At 38.9% G+C, this 20568-nt stretch overlaps 2 protein-coding genes across 3 annotated transcripts; one reads left to right on the forward strand and one right to left on the reverse strand.

Annotated features, from left to right (window-relative positions):
• Positions 1–3750: 3750 nt before the first annotated feature.
• Positions 3751–6622, forward strand: LOC133286111 (pentatricopeptide repeat-containing protein At3g53700, chloroplastic). Its single transcript, XM_061483459.1, has one exon. It carries the CDS (start codon positions 3841–3843, stop codon positions 6130–6132), a length of 2292 nt encoding a protein of 763 aa, XP_061339443.1. The 5' UTR covers positions 3751–3840; the 3' UTR covers positions 6133–6622.
• Positions 6623–7817: 1195 nt separating this feature from the next.
• LOC133286106 (actin-depolymerizing factor 2) lies at positions 7818–17924 on the reverse strand. 2 transcript variants are annotated; one of them, XM_061483452.1, is made up of 3 exons: positions 17903–17924; positions 8472–8739; positions 7818–8366 (listed from the first exon to the last, which is right to left on the reverse strand). In XM_061483452.1, the coding sequence occupies exons 1-3, from the start codon at positions 17922–17924 to the stop codon at positions 8216–8218; spliced, it is 441 nt and encodes a 146-aa protein (XP_061339436.1). In that variant the 3' UTR covers positions 7818–8215. The 2 variants fall into 2 exon arrangements, with proteins under 2 accessions (XP_061339436.1, XP_061339437.1); XM_061483453.1 differs by lacking the exon at positions 17903–17924 and adding an exon at positions 9789–9947 and having other exon boundaries at positions 7828–8366; positions 8472–8737.
• Between the last annotated feature and the right edge of the window lie 2644 nt (positions 17925–20568).

The raw sequence follows: 20568 nt of genomic DNA on the forward strand, positions 1-20568 counted from the left end.
TGGGATCCACACCTTTACTTTTTTTTATCAACCCTCTCTCTTCCTTTATTTATCTTTTTCTCTCTTAAAATGATACAATTTTAACTCCTTCGAAATAACTCATTTTTCCTTTAAATAAATTGCGGGTGTTCTAAGTATTATTACTAAATCAATTCAGAATTATCCTTTTTACATTTATGAAATCAGCATACCCTTCCATTCTTCGACTCAATATTACTAAATAGTATAATTTCCAATCTTAAACGTGAGATCATCCCTTTAAATAGTATAATTATTAAATTTCAATAAATTATGATCGTTAACCGTTAAATTGACAGAAATTAACGGTTAATATTTAATAAAAGAAGTAATAAGAAAAAATAATAATAAGTACAATCTCTCCTTATTATATATAGAGAAAAGTTTAAAAAACCTCCTATGATTTCACCTAAAATCATTTATCCCCTTGTGATTTCAAGAAAATTAATTACACTGATTTTTTTCCGTCCATTTCCATTCTCAACATGGTTATATATTTAATTAATAGATTTTATTAATCTCATGTTAAAGGAAATGAGTTATCTCATGTCATAAAGACAAACTTGTAGGCTCCATCACTTAAAAAAATAAAAATATGACACAATTATAAAGAATATGTAGGAGAAAAAACTTATCTCATGTGGCATCAGAATTGTTTTTCATGATATCGTTAAACATCCTATCAGAAATGCTAAGGACATAGAATACACATTGGATTCAAAATTGAGTTCACCATCTCTTTCTACTTCATGGGCTTGTATAAGGCACAGTACTTTACGGGCGTTTGGTTGAGAAGAAAATTTTTAAATACTAGGGAAATATAATTGATAGGGAAATGGTTGGAAAGTGAGATAGGTAGAAAAACGTAAAAAAAAGTTGTTTGGTTGGGAAAAACTTTACCGGGAAAATTAGGTAACTTTTATGAAATCTATGTTTGGTTGGAGGTAAAATATAGATGGGAAAACAAGTTGATATTACCAAAATAACCCTGTTTTTAAAAAAAGGTGTCTGTAATAGTCTTGTTGTAATTGCATTTTATGCTCTTATGTTGGAGTCTGTAATTGCAGTGCAGATGGAGTCTGAGAAATTAGTTGAGTCTTCAGTTTTGTTTTCATTTTCAGTTTATTTCCCTTCAGTGTATGGATGGATGGAGTCTTGTTACTTCCTTGTACTGATGAAGGTAACTCGTGCAGTTTGTTGTGATGAATAAAAAAATAGTACAGAGGCATCCCTGATAAAGGTTTAATTACTCATCAGCATGGTACCATCATATCGTATTGTACCAAACTGTCTGTTTGTATTCGGGGTGCTCATAATATTATTAAATAAAATATTTCCTCTTCATTCATCATTTGTGTTAGTTATTCATCTTGTGAAGGTGTATGTGTTCATGTATTAACCAAACAGGCACAATATACTCAAACCTCACAATCCAAAATCATCTTCATTGAAATAGTTAAGTAACTGCAAGAGTTTTACAGATAACATGCATTACTAATATCGTCATCACAGATTCACATGACCAATGAATGGCAGTAACAGTAAGTCAACTACTAATGCAACATATTTCTGCAAATTTCCCTTTCTGTATGGTTCTGTTTGTGATACTGTGTATGTCAATCATATAACTATGATGTCGGACACTTTCAATCTATATTGTCCGGTAACTCTTTGCTTCAGATGACAACCCAAAAGTCTTCTCGCAGGGCACACACGTGTGAAATGTCAAACATGACAGCAACAAATAGTACATAATCACCAACCTGCTGCCATATAATACTGTAAAATAAAAGCACTAACCATAAGATAAAAAATATTGACTACCAAACTTAATATGAACATACCTGTTGGCAATTCTTGTAAGTACCACTTACCATACAAAATCAGTCCATAAGCATTTGTGATACTCCAAAATTACAATACTGCAATATCCCTGTCATCATGACTCCAAAGCTAGCTTATATACCCACTTAGCCAGGACTGACTATTACCTTCTTTCTATAGATGGAAACTATTAACTGCCTCATCAGGACTGACTTCCAAGAGGTGGTTATAGTAATATATATGGAATATGTGGGTGTGAAGACTGATGAAGGTACATAGGTGGATCTTGTATAGGAAGGTTAAGATAAGGTCATGTGAATGTGGCACAAAAATTTTTGTCTGACAGCTGTATTGAATAGAAGCAAATGAGGGATATATGACTGCTGATTTAGATAAGATATCATCGTAGGAATCAATTCTGAGGTCAAAAACATGTTTCTGAAGCATAGCAGTTGTTTCTAAATTCTTGTCAGCATAAGGTTTGTTTGTGGCATTCTTTATAGGATGTATCTCGCATTCTTTATTTCTGTCTCTATGATGTAATAATCAAACAACGAAAATAATTATGTTAACCATACAGAGTTTCCGGTACATAAATACGGAATATACATAACCAAAAATGCAATGAGATACATATATGAAAAAAAACAAGCCTTTAATCAAATATGCAAACGCCCAAGACAAGAATACGGTCGAACATAGCTCATATCACTTATTTAAGACAGATCGAACCAAGGAAGACTTACTCGAGCGGAAAGGATGCGGGATCTGTTGCTGTGAATGTTGGTTCTGTTGACCTCACTACTCTGCAACTACAAATGATCGGCAATGATGCAGGATCTACGAAAAAAAGGGTCAATCGTCAAGCTGAAGTCCGACAATGTGGTTCCTTCCACCATGCATTTTGTGAAATAAACTTAAACAGAGACGGAAATGGTAAAGCACATATTTCTGGAAAGTAAACACCATAAGCTACTAAGTTGTTAAACGACGCTTACTTCCTTGGTTACTCTTTTGGGTCACACTCGAACATGCAAAACCAGGGAGCTTCCTCTCGTCGGTTCCTCATTTGCTCTTCAACCCACAAAACGAAGATAAGCTTACGCTGCTGACCTTATCTTTCTTCGCGCTTTAGATGAGGGTAATATGGTCTGATGTCATTTGCCCTATCCTTCATTTCCCTGGCTAAGTTTGAAAAACCACATACAAATTGGCTTTCGTAACAATGAATTTTCCTTACTATCTACTACAAAATGTTGAAAGTTATGCAAATCGCTTAGATGGGAAAATTGAAGGAAACCGTGAACCAAACATGGCTGTTTTGTTTTCCCACTTTCACTTGCATAGACATCTTCCTGGATACCCTGAACCAAACACCACCTAAATGACTTTATTTAAAATCAGTTTTTCTATCCCACTTCATTCTTTATACAGTTAATTCTTTATACAGTTATACATTTGATTAATATCAAGGGCAAAATGAAGATATTAATCAAAGCTACAACAATGTTAAAAATGCATTTGGATCAAAAAAAATCATAAAAAAATAAATGATAAAAAATCAACAATAAGAAAATAAGTGGTTTTAAATAAAACTATAGGAGATTTTTAAACTTTTCCATGTATAAAATTAGGAATTAATTTTTTTTTTCACATAAAATTATTTTATCTCTTACAATTTTAAAATGCCGTGATTTTGAGATTATAGGAGATAGAGTTATCTATGAGAAAAACACTCTTTCTCTTCGAACTAACATACAATTATGTTTTTAGAAAAAGAAATTATTGTTTCTTTCTTCTTTCTTTCTTATGAAAAAACAATTATAAATGTGAAGAAGAGTGCATATAAAACATTTTCCCGTCACTCTATCACTCCGAAGCAGATTTTATTCTGCTCCTCATCCAACTTCACCCACAAACTACCGTCACAACTTTCCATCGTTTTGCAACATTCTTCTGATTCTTTTTCGCAGTATACATGTTTGTGATATTGTCTCAATGACTCTCTCATCTCTTCACTGCCACTCTTACCCTCTACCGTTCACCGTAACCTCACCCCATTCAAGACCCATCACTTTCTCTTTCTCTTTCTCTTCTTCCAATTCAACTTTCAGATTCTGTGTGCCTTCAGCTTCTAGCACTCCCTCCCCAAGTCAGCACCACCACCTCCCTCCCAATTTCTCACCTTTCCAACTCTTGGAACTCCTCCGCCGCCAAAAAGACGAATCCTCAGCACTTCGCATCTTCCAATGGGCCTCTAAGCAGCCCAATTTCTCGCCCCATAAATCCATATTCGAAGAAATCCTTCGCCACCTTGGCAAAGTTGGTTCCTTTGACTCCATGATGATTGTACTCAAAGAAATGAAGTCCTCGGGTTGCCCCATCGATGCAAGTACCTTTCTTATTTTCATCGAAAGCTATGCGAATTTTCAGTTACACGACGAAATTAACGGCGTGCTTCATGTCATGGAACATGAGTTCGGGTTGAAACCTGATACCCGTTTCTATAATGTCTTGCTGAATGTTCTTGTCGAGGGTAATAAGCTTAAGCTTGTGGAAACGTTGCATTCGAAGATGGTTAGTGATGGGGTTCAACCGGATGTTTCAACTTTTAATGTTTTGATTAAGGCTCTATGCAAAGCGCATCAGATAAGGCCTGCGATTTTGATGCTTGAGGACATGGGGAGTTATGGGTTGAAGCCTGATGAGAAAACTTTCACCACGCTTATGCAAGGTTTTGTTGAAGAGGGTGATTTGAATGGCGCGTTGAGAATCAAGGAACAGATGGTGGAGTTGGGGTGCTTGATGACTAGTGTTTCTGTTAATGTTTTGGTGAATGGGTTTTGCAAAGAGGGTCGAGTTGATGAAGCTTTGAGCTTTATTCAAGATGTTTCCGAGGAGGGGTTTTACCCTGATCAAGTTACATTCAATGTTTTGGTGAATGGGTTGTGTAGAACTGGACATATCAAGCATGCTTTGGAAATCATGGATTTTATGCTTGAGAATGGGTTTGATCCTGATGTATATACATACAACTCTTTGATCTCTGGGTTGTGTAGATTGGGTGAAGTTGATGAGGCAGTTGAGATTCTCCAGCAGATGATTTCTAGAGATTGTTCCCCAAACACTGTAACTTACAACACACTTATTAGCACCTTGTGCAAGGAGAACCATGTTGAAGCAGCCACTGAACTGGCCCATGTTCTTACCAGCAAGGGGATATTGCCTGATGTTTGTACATTCAATACTTTGATACAAGGTCTCTGCTTGACCAATAACCGAGAGATTGCGATGGAACTATTCGAGGAGATGAAGAAGAAAGGGTGCCCACCTGATGAATTTACATACAGTATATTGATTGACAACCTCTGTTCTGAAAGGAGACTGAAAGAAGCATTGGTGCTACTGAAAGAAATGGAGTTAAGTGGCTGTGCTAGGAACGTGGTGGTGTACAATACATTGATTGATGGTTTGTGCAAAAACAAAAGGATTGAAGAAGCAGAGGAGATCTTTGATCAGATGGAACTCATGGGGGTGTCAAGAAGTTCAGTAACATATAACACCCTCATTGATGGCCTCTGTAAAAGCAAGAGAGTGGAAGAAGCTGCTCAACTTATGGATCAGATGATAATGGAAGGATTAAAGCCTGACAAGTTCACTTATAATTCATTGCTTACGTACTTCTGCCAAGGTGGAGATATAAAGAAGGCAGCTGATATTATGCAAAATATGAACTCAAATGGTTGTGAACCGGACATTGTTACCTATGGGACCCTTATTGGAGGACTATGTAAGGCAGGTAGAGTAGAAGTTGCAAGTAAGCTCCTCAGATCTATTCAGATGAAAGGTATGGTCTTGAGTCCACGTGCTTATAACCCTGTGATGCAAGCACTGTTTAGAAGGAAGAGAACTAAAGAAGCCATGAGGCTTTTCAGAGAAATGATGGAAAAGGGTGATCCTCCAGATGCTATAACATACAAGATTGTTTTCCGGGGCCTCTGTAATAGTGGAGGGCCAATACAAGAGGCTGTTGATTTTACAGTTGAGATGTTGGAGAAAGGATTATTGCCAGAGTTCACATCATTCGGTTACTTGGCAGAAGGGCTTTGTTCTTTATCCATGGAGGACACCCTCATTCAACTCATCAATATGGTGATGGAGAAAGGAAAATTCTCACAAACTGAAACATCTATGATCAGAGGCTTCCTGAAGATCAATAAATTTAAGGATGCATTGGCCAATCTTGGTGGCATCTTGGATAGGCAAAAGTCCAGAAGATTTGAGTGGTGAAAAGTTTTGCTGTAACTGCACTCCGCTGATGCTTTAAAGTATAATGGGAAAACACCTCATTGCGTAAAGGTGCTGAAAAGTATGGGGGAGTTCAAAACCCAGGATTCAAGGTTATGAAGTCAATACATTTCAGCACTAGTGGCTTTCTTCTTTCTGGCTTCATTGATGAGTACCTCTTCTCCAGACTCGTAGTTTCCAGTTTCAAAGGAAAAATGTGAACATGCTACTTGCAGCTGGCATTCATATGAATGTTTCTCAATGGATTTAAAGCATAAGAAAGGAGTTCATTCACTTCTTAATTTATGTTTTTTTTGCCAGGATGAGTGGCAGGTTTGCATTGACCTTATATGCTGGGTAAGAATCAAGTTGGACTCATTGGTATTACGGTTAAATACAACAAACTTTTTAGTTTAACGCAGAATTTGCTCCCTTATCTAAATAAACATCAAAAGCTTTCCCCTATGAGCTCTCATGGGTTGCAGGATTTCTTTCCCCAAAAGTAATCAACTAATCATTTACAAACTTCATATCTTTTCTCTGTTTCATGTCCTTTTTATATTTATGCATTTTTATCCTTTTTTTCCTTCACAAGAGGAACATCATATGCTACCAGATGAATGATGAGTTATGATACTTCTTTTCTTAACTCGTACAGGGGAAAAACTGAGTCTAGTTAAAGATTTTAATCCTTTTGCTTTCTCTCTCTCTCTTTCTCTCCTCCTCTTACAGCTTTTAAAAATTAAATGTTATGCCCATCAAGCCAAATACCTCTGTACGATTTTTTTTTTTAGTGCTACGCTCCCATTTTCCTAAAAGGGAAAATTCCAAATTGGCCAGCCCCGTAAATGTACGTTTAGATTTGAGTTTGCAAACTGATTTTGTATAAAATTGATTCTACACCTTCAACGGGATTTTATTCGCTGAAAAAACAACGAGTGTTGCTTGCAAAATTTGGGTTTGGATTAGAGATCAGATTTGCATTTTTATCCCCAAACATGATGGCTCAATAATCAAGACACATTTTCCATTTGAACGTGATTTTAGTTTGCCCCAACGCAAATCCAAACACACTATAATAAGGCCAGGAAAGGAAGTCCAGGAACAACGTACAACCGTTTTTTTTCAAGAGAGATGATTTGGATTTCTTAATCCTAATTATTATTTTTTTGGCAAGTTAAGTCTCTTCCGTATTTCCACAACCCGAACAGAGAAAAAAAAATTATAGATTTGTAACTAATCTTGAGTCAAATGGCATAATAATCTTGAATTTTTAGTTATAAAAAATTACTCCCAAGAAATTTAGAGGGCCAAAGTTGTCTATCCAGTAAATTGTAGATTTTACGCTGGTTACCTTCAATATATATTTTCAATCATGAGCTTTTGCATTCATATAATTTCAGCCCCCCATATATATAAGAACTCTTTCGGTACAAATATAAACAAACTCTCCAGTCCAATGTGAAGATGCCTTATTAGTCAGCCAATGTACCGGAAACTCTCAAGACATGAGAGCGGGGAGGAAAAAGAGGCAATCATACACCGTTTAATATAGGCACAATTAAATCTTATAAATGTTATAAAACAAGCTAAAACAAATAAAGTGTTTTTAATTTTATTTTTTGTAATGCATAAATGCCAATGCAATTATGTTTGCATTCACAAAACTAACACCTCGATCTTGTCAGGGTTAACTTAGTTCATAATAGGTTTTAACAAACCATTCTTCAAGAAAGTATTTCAGCCAATTGAAGTCTTAAGGTATTAGTAAAATGGCAAGTGTCAATATTACAACAATAGCTGATCCCAAATTTTTGTCCGATCACACAAAAGACAGTTAAAAAATTAACTAGAAAGCACAGGACTATAATGACACTCAAACACAGATTGTATAAGTCACAAACCACAAGGTACACTGGAACAAGAGAAGCATGTTGAAGGAGCAGAATACTTCATGTCAAAACTTGGAAAATTGAGTCCAGAATTAGCCAAGTCGACCGTTCCACAAACTAGACATTTCCATTTGAGTAACTAAGGCTGAAGGGAGCTCCCCATCACGACTCCTACTATTCATAATCACAGTTGTTTAATTGGCACGGCTTTTGAACACATCAAGACCCATCTCAGTAGGATCAGTTGCTTGCAACTCAACTTGAATTCCATCAAGCTCCCTCTTGAATCTATCTTTGGAGCTGGCATAAATCATCTTGCTCCTAACCCTAGATGTATCAGGGGACCTTCAAACAAAAGCAACAAAATTAATACAGATAAAAATTAAATATAAAAAATGGAATTTCGAAACCTAAAAGTAGAGAGGATTGCTTCCTGAAAGTTAACATTACCAAGCAATGAAGAAAATTCTGCTTTTCTGGACATTCTCAGCAGTGACAAAATCAAAATCATAAACAGCATATCGACACTCATCAGCAGGAAGACTGGCGGTGAAGTCTTCATAACCATTAGCTGGCTCACCCAACTTCTCCACAACAACTTGCTTCTGCTCCTCCTCAATTTTATAAATGATAAACCGATGTGTCCTTTTCGTCTTGAGCTCCAAAAACTTTAACTTGCAGTCATCATGGACGGCCATACCTGATGCTGCATTTGCCTGTAAAATTTCACACACAACATATACATCAACAAGAACTTGGCATTTAACACAAGGAAATGTCTCCGTACACACTTGCAGTGCCAAAAACAAACAGACCAGTAAGCCCATGTGATTATAATTTTTAACATTAACAACAACAGCAACCAAGTGATGGGGTCAACTACACTAATTAACAGATGCAATTGAGTTCTACCAAAAACTAAAATTTCATTAAATCCCCATTTAAAGCGGCAAGCCCATGTGATTATACATAGAAAAAATAAACATTTGTTGTAGCACAAAAAGCTCCAAAAAGATCGAGCAAACCACAAGCTCTACAATTGTCACTAAAATATTACAAATTAAATTCGAAAATAGGAGCGAAGAGCGGGGGTAAAGCTGTTTTTCAGTCATGTTTTTCCATGACTGAAAGATCATGGGTTCGAATCCAGGAAACAGTCTAAAGCTGCTTACAAGGATTACCTTCACTCCACCCAGGAAACAGCCTAAAGCTGCTTAGAAGGATTACCTTCGCTCCACAATTGCTAGTCGGATTTTTAACATCTAAGGTGAACAACAGAACTAGCACAATCGGATGGTCCTAATACACTGGCGGATCTATAGAACTTCCAGTCCGCAAAATGATTCAGTTAAACTAATCGCTACACTACAAAGCGATACAAGATTAGACACTGGAATTGATATCAAAATCAGATCTATCATCAAAAAACAAGCGAATAAACAATTAGCGAAACACAAAACTCATGAATAATCCTTCGTTTCTACATTCTTCGATGTTGATGATCAGATCGGCCATGAATCCAACCGAAACTCGACAAAAACAGAAACAGTAAAACTGTTTTAAAAAAAGAAATCGACGAACAAATATTGCACATGAATTTCGAGATTTTTCGGACAAAAAAAAACTCCAAATCAATCATCAGTTCAGTTCTATGTTTTCTGAGGATTCACAGTTACGGAGAACAGCAGAGGAAAAAACAAAGAACCAAAAAAAAAAAAACAACAACAAAGGAGAGAGAGAGAGAGAGAAGAGACTGGAGAAACTAACCATTTTTTCTCTGCTTGCAAGGGCAACAATGGAAAATAACAGCCACCGATTGTGAGGGAGGAGATATAGGAATCGATGTTGTCTTCTCTGTGCGAGAAGCGAGGGTTGTGCAAGGAAGGAATGAAAGAAGAAAAATAAAAATGTTGTGAATTTTTGTGTGCCAGAAATTGAATTTATGTCACGCGAACTGTGTGAAGAGCGTGTAAATGTGAATGGACCAATTAACAGTGCCACGTGTCACGTTTGGTTCAAATACGTGTTGAAGATTTACCTACTAAGGCTGCTTTTTTTTTTTTTTTTTTGTACAAAATAAGGCTACTTTTTTGAATTTTGAAGTGGCTTGTGCTTTTCGACTCGCCTTGAGTCGGCTTGGTGCGTAATAAACGGCATCGCTTCTTAATTCTTATCCCGCAAGAAGGAACCATACGCGACTTTGACCGTACTACCACGGTTGCCCAAAAAGATAAAATTATCGGAATACCACGGTGTAGAAAAATTTTCTAAACTGCCACGGCGTCAAATTTGTTACTGCGGCACCATAGGATAAACTCATAGTCAGTCACAGAAAATATATTGACCACAGGTTTGTTGTTTGTCATTTTAAATGACATAAGTTATGTTATTTCAGGAAAGAAATAGACATAGAAAAACAGAAATCATGGGAGAGTGAGAGAGAAAGTTGATAGTTTTTTTAAATTTAAAATTCAAATTTTCTATGTCTGTATCTCTCTTAAAATAACATAATTTTCTGTCATTTAAAATGACAAACATTTTTTACTTGACCAAAATATCAACTCATTTTTATAAAATTATTTTAATTATAATTTCTCATAATTTTTTAAGATCTACAAACTGAAAGGATTATTTTTTAGTGTTAAAAAATGAAAATAAAAATAAAAATTAAATAATTATATTTTAATTAAATTAAAATAATGAAATCCAGTCATATATATTGTAAAAAATTCCACAAATTTTAGATATTCTTTTCTGTACATTTTACACATGCCTTTAATTGTATAGCTGGCTCATGATTCGGCTGGCGTAAAGTGTAAAGAGATAATAATAGAATATATTTCTTGGTGGTTGACAATTCACAATTGACATTTATGTCTGGGGAATTTGGATATTTGCTGCAAAGCATAAATTACTTAAGTCAAAAAAAAAAAATAGTTAGAAGTTATTTTTAAGTTTAAGTTAAAAATAGTTTATTAGTTATATAAAAATTTTAGCTTAGTTTTAAAAGAATCTCTTTATTTTTATGGCTCTTTATTTAAAAAAAAAATTCTTCCTAAAAATTTTTGGCTTTTAATTTTTTTATTATAAAAAAATCTATAAAAAATTTTCTCAAAATTTATTTAGCTTAATTTTTATTTATAAAAAGAAAAGAAAAAAAAGTATTCAAACAGCCACTAAAAAATATGGTATTGCCACTTAGATTTGGGTCCCTCAGATTCTTTGCCTGCTGCGTCAATCCAACGCGAACCATATTTATATTTCTTTAATTACAACGCTGATCCATCATGCATGTCTTCAATCACTGCTTCCCACGACACCACAAACTGTTGAAGCATATGTCTTTTTCAATTTTCATTAAAAAATCATTGAATTTGAAGGTTGTTTTATAGAATAAAGCTAAAAGCTATTCATGTTGTATTAAGGTCTTTAATAACATGCGCCAGTAAGAAAATTAAAGTTTTTATATATTAAATTATTTTTATTTAATATTTTATATATCTTCTTTCCTTAACAAGTGTTTTTTAATATGTTTGTATTATGGACTCGTATAATGGGCCCATAAAGTGGTAAGCCCAACAAGGGACAATCTAAGATACGGATTGATATAACAAGAGATAGATATCCATCAAGGATACTAATCCTAATACGACAGCATAGCTAGCAGGCCTGGACTCTCACCAAAAGCACCAAAGGTCCATCCACGCTACCCATAGGTAACCTCTATAAATACAAGGTAAACTCTAAAGGTACGTTACGCTCTCTTTCTTACTGTTATGTTGTCAGTGTGCGCACACACGCACCCCATTGGCTAACGTCGTTATAGTATTCTGTGCACAGTGATCTGCTTGACTCAAGGTTATTTCATCCATAGATACCTTGAAGAGGGTACTAGATCCAAGATAAACATACCAGCCTATTGGGTTGGACATCTCTGTCTCAAGGACTGAACATTGGCGCCGTCTGTGGGGAATTCATCTTCTTTGAATTGGAAGTCCCCACCAACCTGACAAAGGATGGCAATCCAGACGAGGAGCAGTAGCCAGCAGCCACCCCAGAACCAGAATCAACTGTTGGATCCAGTCCTGGAAGAGGTAAATCAACCTCAGAACCAGATAGGAAACAACGTGGACTATGACCACGTCCAGGTTGAGGACGACATCTCAGACACCGCGTCTACTCCAATGCGTCGAGACAGGGGGGCTGATGCAGTCACGGCTCCAATAAGGAACAACCTCTCCCAGCACCCAGGAGATCTTGCTGCGCGTATTGCTCAATCGGCCGATCCGGATACTCGGTTAGCTAATAATGCATTCGCTGCGATCATGGAACGAATCGCAGAATTGGAAACTCGTAATAACCTGCAACGGCAGCAGGATTTTCGAGCAATAGGGAGGAAAATAATAGGGGAATGCGAGACCTGGAACAGCGCTTAACACAGCTGACTGGACCAGGAGCAACAGAAATTGAAGGCCAACCTGCCAATGACCGAGAAGGAACTCGAAACCTGATTCTGCCGAACCGGGTTCCCCATGCGGAAAATCATGAAAGGACCAACCTCGTGAGCGCAGCAAACCCGAACCAGGGAAACCAGGCTGCTGATGGCCAAAATGCTCAAAACCATCTGGCACGAGCTAACGGCCAGGAGGACCGGGTTAGGACTCATCCTGACCAGAATGCTCAAAACATCCGAAGACGAGTGGAACCCGGCGGATACAGAAGAAAGTACAGCAGGGGGCAGTATAACAACAACCTTTTTACTGGTGAAATACTGAACGCTGCCTTCCCGGCGGACTTTGAGTCAGCACGCTTGCCAAAGTACGATGGAAGCCAGGACCCACAGGTCCATATAGATGCTTTCGACACGGACATGTACATCCGAGGAATTGACGAACCCCTCATATCCCGGATATTTACCATAACCCTAACTGGGGCAACGCAGGCGTGGTTTTCAACTCTTCCTGCTAACTGGGGCAACGCAGGCACAGGTTCAAATATTCAGTGACTCACAGCTGGTAACTTCGCAGATAGAAGGAAAGTACCAGGCTAAAGGTCCTTTGCTAATGAAATACCTGAGTCGAGTTCAAGAAATGATGGCCGACTTTGATGAGGTACGGGTTACTCACATCCCTCGGGGGGAGAATAGCTGAGCTGACACCTTGTCAAAGTTAGCAAGCACCAAAAATCTGGGTAACCACAGAACCGTGGTTCAACAAAGCATAACAATGCCGAGTTGCGTAATGGTGATAACCTCGGCACATGACTGGAGGAAACCCCTAATAGATTACCTGGAGAAAGGAATATTGCCAGAAGACCATCTGGAAGCCAGAAAGTGTGTCCGAGATGCGGCACAATACACAATTGTGAACGACCAGCTATTTAGAAAGGGTTTGCACAACTCCATGCTAAAATGCTTGAGCTTGGAAGGAGCGGAATATGTACTCGCCAAGATCCATGAAGGAATCAATGACCATCACATGGGAGGAAAAGCCTTGGCCAGAAAGGCCCTCAGAGCTGGTTATTACTGGCTGACAATGGGGGCAGACTCTAAAGAACACGTCAAGAAATGTGATAGCTGCCAGAAGCATGCCAAGCTAATCCTTTCGCCACCTGAGGAGCTGAAATGCACCTCCGTTCCATGGCCTTTCTTTAAATGGGGAATAGATTTACTAGGGCCCTTCAAAGCTGCTGAAGGGCAACTTAAGTGGCTGATCGTGGCTGTGGATTATTTCACAAAGTGGATAGAAGCAGAACCAGTCACCACAATCACCTCGGCTAGAGTGCAAAGGTTCTTTGAACGGAACATTGTTTCCAGATTCAGAATCCCAGCCGAGGTGGTCACTGATAACGAAACACAGTTTGCTGATAAGAAATTCCAGCAGCTAATGAAAGATCTACAAGTCACACATCGCTTCGCATCTGTAGAACACCCACAATCGAATGGGCAAGCCGAAGCAGCCAACAAAGTGATTGTGGACGGCCTCAAAAAATGAATGTTTGATGCTGAAGAAAGCTGGGTTCAGCAGCTATACTTTGTCCTTTGGGGTTACCGAACAAGTACCCAAACTGTAACAGGGGAAACCCTTTACAGACTAACGTATGGATGTGAGTCATGATTCCGGTGGAGATTGGAGAACCCTCTTGGAGAAAACTGAATAGTCTTGAACAGGGAGAACAACAAAACAGTAAAATGCTTACTGAAGAGTTGGACCTTGTGGATGAAGCTAGGGTTACAGCTCACTGCCGGAATATGATGACTAAACAACAAACAGCGGCAAAGTATAATAAGAAAGTGAGACCAAGAATCTTTAAGAAAAATGACTTGGTACTCAGAAGAGCAGATATTAGCAATAAAAATGCCAGAGACGGAAAGCTCGCTGCGAACTGAGAAGGCCCATGTCGGGTTAAAGAGAAGCTCAGAAAAGGAGCTTACGTCCTAGAAACGATAGAAGGCAAAAGAATTAAGAGAACCTGGAATGCGGATAAGCTGAAGATATACTACAGCTAAATTCGGGATCCACCTTCACCCATTCGCAGTACTATTTTAATTATATTTTTATCTATTAGGGATTTAATTAAAGCCGAATATGCCGGCAAATTCATGTAGTTTGCAATTTGATATCAATAAATGAGGAAATTTTCTTTTTAAAGATCTATCCTTGTCTACTTTTGATGTATCAAATATGAAATCCGAGGTACAAATACAATTTATCATAATGACTTTGATCAGGTTAAAATGTTCCCATCTTGGTCACGATACCAAAAAGGACAGATGACACTATTGTTTTTACCTTAGATAAAATTGAATTATGAAATTCAAATTCAATTAAACGGTTAAGTCAACAAAGACGAGATCCATTATTCATACAGGCTTACCAGAACGAGTAAGTTAAACAAACATGTGTCATCGAAAATGACATAAAGCGAAATCCGTACAATGCTTTGACCTCGGCCAGGTCATAAATAAAGAACTTGTATGATGCACGAGTTTAGCACACTAAATTGGGTTGCATGCTTAACCCAATAAGCGACGTAAAATAGTGAAGTAAATTCGGTATAAAACTCGTACAATGCGCGGGTTAGATACATCTATTAAAGTTGGAAGTGAAACTATTAAAACCGGTGTTCAAGTGGGATAGGATTTCCTACACGCCCTGGCAAAATCAGGGATTGAAAAGGAAGCTAACCGGATTACACGATTCGAGTACTACGCTGCAAGGAAACTCGGATCAGGGTTATACGACTAAGTTGTACACTTAGATAATGCAATATGAGCTCGCATTTTGACAATGCAAAGGTGGCTCTGCAACGACATACCGAGTTATAAAGATACGAATACCTAGATAAATGCATCTGTAGTGGACTCAGAAATAAGAAAAAGCAAAACGGCAGATTATAAAGTAGAATATGGAAGGAAAAATTAAATGTTGAGAGCAAAATTAAAAATCAGAGTAAAACTGGTAATATTCGAAATCAACCCAAAAGGGACCCAAAGACCCCAAGAAATTACAAGTCCAACCGGCATTCCGGCCCTTCATGTTGTCTGGCTAGGCGGAGGCTCTTCCGATACTGGAACCTCCTTGCCAGATGGATTGGCCGCCTCGACTTCCTTTCCAGGCTGGTTAATTGCCTCCTCACCATCCTCAGCAGCAACACCTTTCTCGGATTGGGTAGCTGATATACGGGAAGGAGACGCGACAGCTGGAGAAATTATTTGGCCATTGCTAATATAAGCACGAGCATTCAAGCCGACCAGGTTCAAAGGAACTTTCGGATTCAGTACTTGGAGTTGATTCAGAGCGTTGTAGAAGGACCCGGTGACCAATTTCTCAAGTTCATCTTGGTAGAGTTGAGCATTACGCTCAGCTTCCTTCAGCTTATCCTCCATTTCTTCGTACATCCTTCGGAAGTCGTGCATCCTTATGGCCTCAGCAGCCTTTTCGTCTCGGAACCTCCCGTAATCAACCTTAACCTGGGCTAGCTTGGTGGTGGTGTCATCATAGTCCTTTTTTGAAAGTAGACAGATCATCCTTCACCTTCAGCATCTCAGGACATGTCTTAACCTTCTCTTCCCGGGATGCAGATGCTTCACTTAATGAACACATATACTTTTGCTTAAGAATGAGCAAGGGTCTGGCCAACCCGGCCATCTTCAAACAACAAAGCTCCAACTCCTCCACTTCCCTAACCTGGGATGTGGTAAGAGCGGATGAGTTGTAGAAGGACTCGGGGGCGCAAACTGTATCCCAAAGAGCACTATTTGTTTTGCCTTGCCATACCATATGCTTAACAAGTTCAGGTGTTGGAGGAGGAGGGGATTTCAGGGTTTGATGGGGGCCAGGGGAAGCACGAACATCAGCAGCTTTCGACTTTTCTTTGGCACTGACCGCGATCGGAGCGCCCGTTGACGAATCCTTGGTCTTACCAAGATTGCTTTGGGACAACTCAGTCGCCTTCCTCTTCTTCGGCAACCCGGTGGAACCAGCCTTGGTTTGGTTCAACGCAACCAACCAACTAGGAGGATCATTTTGTTGGTTATCCATGTCGGGTATTGCAGATAAGAAATAATAAGAAATTAATATCAAAGGCAACACGACCAATATGCAGGGATAGGGTTGCAAGAAATAATCCATACTTAATTCGGTATCAAGTTCCTCCTGGGACTTGAACAGAAGGGATGCGACGCTAGCACGCTTATGCGACAGAAGGTACGTGCCAATAGCAATGGCACTATCAATATCAGATGAACCTAGTTTGGCAACTTGGAAATGGTAACTAGATGGGGGAAGTTGATAATGGTCAGAAGACCAGTGCAAAGGGAACATTCCCTCACCATCCTCGACACGAGAGGCGTCAACAAACCAAACACTCTTGCCGAGATGGGCAGAAACTTTAAAGAACTTGTCTTTAAAATTTTAAAAGAGTCAATATAGACCTAAAAAAGTTTACGACTAGGGATACCTCGAATGGTAACCCACCATTTTAGGTTGGCCGGTTCCCGACCAGTCTGAGGGGTAAGCACTTGAAAAAAGAAAAAGAATACACATACAGAAGCGGGAATAGCAAGGTATGAGCAGAAACGCTCAAAGGCTTTGACAAAACCCCACCCATTAGGGTGAAGCTGTGTGGGAGCTATTTGAAGATGATTCAGAAGATCAATCTGAAAATCCGTCAAGGGGAAGCGGACGCTGAGTTGAGTCACGACATCTTGGACAAAGAAAAAGAAATGGGGCTCTCCTGACCTCCCACTAGAGCAGACGGGTTCGTCTTTTCAGGGAGGGACTAGGTCGAAATTCTCCAACTCCCCCACCGAAAGGACGACGACGTCGTCCGAACCCATCTCCGAAATAGTACTCAAAACTTCATGAGTTACCCAGGGAAACTGGGCTATTAAAGAGGACGAGGGATGTGGGTAACATGACTCGGTAGAACTCGACTCTTATACTACCTCTGGAGGAGGGGATGCCATAAAACCTAAAAACAAGGAAAGACAGGAATCAGGAAAGAATCAGAGTACCAAAATCACAAACGCTATCAGAAGAATCACTAGATGATGATGATGACATATCAGATATTGTAATAGGATCATCTGCTCCTCCTGACGTGCGAATAGATTTATCTCAATGCCGGCAAGTAGCCAACATGGACTCGACCAAAGAGTCACAACCTTGCTCGACAAGCTTTGAACTCAAGAAAACACAAGAGTAGCAAGGGACACTCCTTGGAACAGAAGAAGGTGGTGAAGTTTAGGAGTGAGGCAGAGATCTCGGATGTACGATAGATTTGTTGGAAGCCTCAACTCCGGGTTGGGAGACGTGAGGCACTCCTATTCTCACTAGGACGGCTCCTAACCCGGCGAGATGAACCCCTATTTCGGGAATGTTGCAACCCTCTACTCGACATCCCGAACACACTACGAGACTTGCCACCACGGCAACCTCGCAGCACAACTTCTTGCTCTTCCTCCTCAGTCCTGGGAATTCCCCAAAGCCAGAAACGAGCACCAAGAGGAATCTTTTTCAGAAAATCAAGATCCTCCTCCCTCTTCCCTTTAAAACACAGAGCTTAAGAAGAAGAGTTTTTCCCCCTCATTCGATCAAAAAACTGAAAAAGGCTAAACTATCAAATGTAAAGGGAGGATACGAAGGAGGACAAGGTGATAACCACCAGAGCGACAGAATGGAACACAAGTTCTAAGAAATGCAAGCTATGGAAATTCTCATAGATTCTGAAAAAATACTAGAAATCGACGAAGAAAATACGCAACTTCAAATTTACAAATGGATGCTGGAAAATGAAAGTTCAAATGCAGAACCGTAAAACAGAAGCAACAACAAAGTGAAGATGTATGAGATACCTGATGAAAGGAAACTGAAGAGCAGACGAAATGAGGGTGATTGACACGAGCTGTCGAACTCGTGCAAATTAAAAAAATAAAATTATTAGGGTTCAGAAAATTTGTAGTAAAGTGGAAACCCTAAGTCGTCTCTCAAGGAAATTGTTTTGGTAACAATCGCTTATGATGACAGAAAATTAAAAGGGGTTTTGGATTTTGATTGAATAATTAAAAAGGCAGAATATAAATTTGGAATAAAAATTCGTAATTAAAAATTAACCAACCTAAGGTTAGGGTTCCATGGATGTCTTTCCTCGGATAAAAAGATATCAGAATCGTGATTGATCGTCAATCGAATCAGAATCCTTATTTTCAATTGACAACCCTCTCTAAGCGACTGCTTAGCATTTGATCAAAGACGATGCTTCTACTCATACAATCGCAGAGTATCAGCCCGCTTGATTTAAGGTCATAGGATCAATCAACCTAATCATCAAATCTGATGATTAATCCCTTTCCATAATCGCAATCGCGAACCTCAGATTGAATATCCACGATCGCACGATATCAATCTGAGTTTGGAAGGAAAACGAAACTGATTTAAAATAAACGCAGATCCTCAAGACTAATCCATGGAATCCGTTAACCTTAGGTTGATTAAAAGGTTCTTAGCCTCGCATGGCTAAGGTAAACATGATTAAAATAAAAAGAAGAAGAAGAAAAAGATGAAGAACGCGAAGAACGCTCCAGAGAAAGTGCTTTGATCCTCAATTTCAAAAATTACCGAATGAATAAAGTGTTTTCTACTCTGCCGTCATATACCCCTACCCAAAGCGGGTTAGGGTTCAGTTCTGATCGGCCCATCTATCTAAAATGCAAAATAAAATAAATAAAATAAAACTTGGCTTTGGGCCACTTATGTAATTGGGTTTTAAATTACAAGTCTAAAACTTCAGCAAAACACGTTCTTCTTGGCGTCAGAAATCGACCAGCTTCCAGTCCGAATTGGGCTTCGAGCTCTTCATAAGAATTGTAGCTCTCTGTGTTATCTGAAAAACCCAACAAGAAAGGAGTCAATCCGACAACTGTGGACCGAGATATAGCCAAAATACAGAAGTAACGTAAAGTTGAAAAATTTTGACGAAAATAAATTAAACCCAATCAAACACTAAAAATGTAAATTAACTCAAAACATCATTATTTTTTTCAAATAAATCCTAAAAATACTAATCAAGAGTAACAAATAAGTGTAATAAAATATATGTTATGAGTGATGCAAAATACTCATAAGGCTCACAGACGAAAACAAGCAAATAAGACTGGTGCACAGTGCTCAGAAGCGAAACGAAAGCATGTAAGGGACAACAGAGGCTTATATAGCCGTGACAACTGCCCACTCGGTAGTGAATAGAAAAGGTCAGGGCTAATTAGGTCTTTCCGCTCCCCACATCATAACTGCTACAATCGTGGGGGGAAACCGCAATTATCATGCGTGAAAACCACAACACGGAAAAAGCCAAGGGGCAAGGGCATTACCGCCAATTCACCCCAAAAAGCAATGATTAGACAAATGAAACGATACTGCAATAAATGCGCACGAAACTCAACGACGGCACAAAACAGCTGCAACACGGTAACGCACGCGGGCTGTACCACGTGGCAGGATGAAATGAGTACAATTCCAAACCAACAAATAAGATAAGGCATACACGCATTCACCTGTAACCCGGGTTAAATGCTGATGCTTGGGGCAACTCAAATAGTCGAATCACGACTTTTAAAGCGCATCCTCTACCCGGTTACTCCATGAAAGCATCGACGGGTTCATGCACAACCCGTCGACCAAATGAATATGCATAGACATAGTTCGAGTTAAGGTATGATGCTTGAGGGCAACCCGCAAGTGGGGTGAGATTAAAACAACTTAAGCGTATTCCTAACTCGAAGTAGCAACATGGTTGATGCTCAACCAGCAAAGCAGTACAACGAGGGAAAATGGCGGTGAACATGACATAGGCCAAGAACTCGAAATCAACAGGTATGCTGACATTAGGGGACAACACGACCGTTGTAACCCGGCAGCTCGATATTATACCCGGCCCAGAAGGTGGGATACGCAAAATATCTGACCAGGTTGATGCTCAACCCATCGACATAAAGGGGCAAGGGACACCCTGCGTGGAAAATTGTAAAGAACCTTGGGATACACCA

This window comes from Gastrolobium bilobum, unplaced genomic scaffold, assembly GCF_033153095.1.
Source record: "Gastrolobium bilobum isolate Gb01-03AN ecotype WA unplaced genomic scaffold, APGP_CSIRO_Gbil_v1 utg1240, whole genome shotgun sequence".
NCBI classification, from domain to species: domain Eukaryota; kingdom Viridiplantae; phylum Streptophyta; class Magnoliopsida; order Fabales; family Fabaceae; genus Gastrolobium; species Gastrolobium bilobum.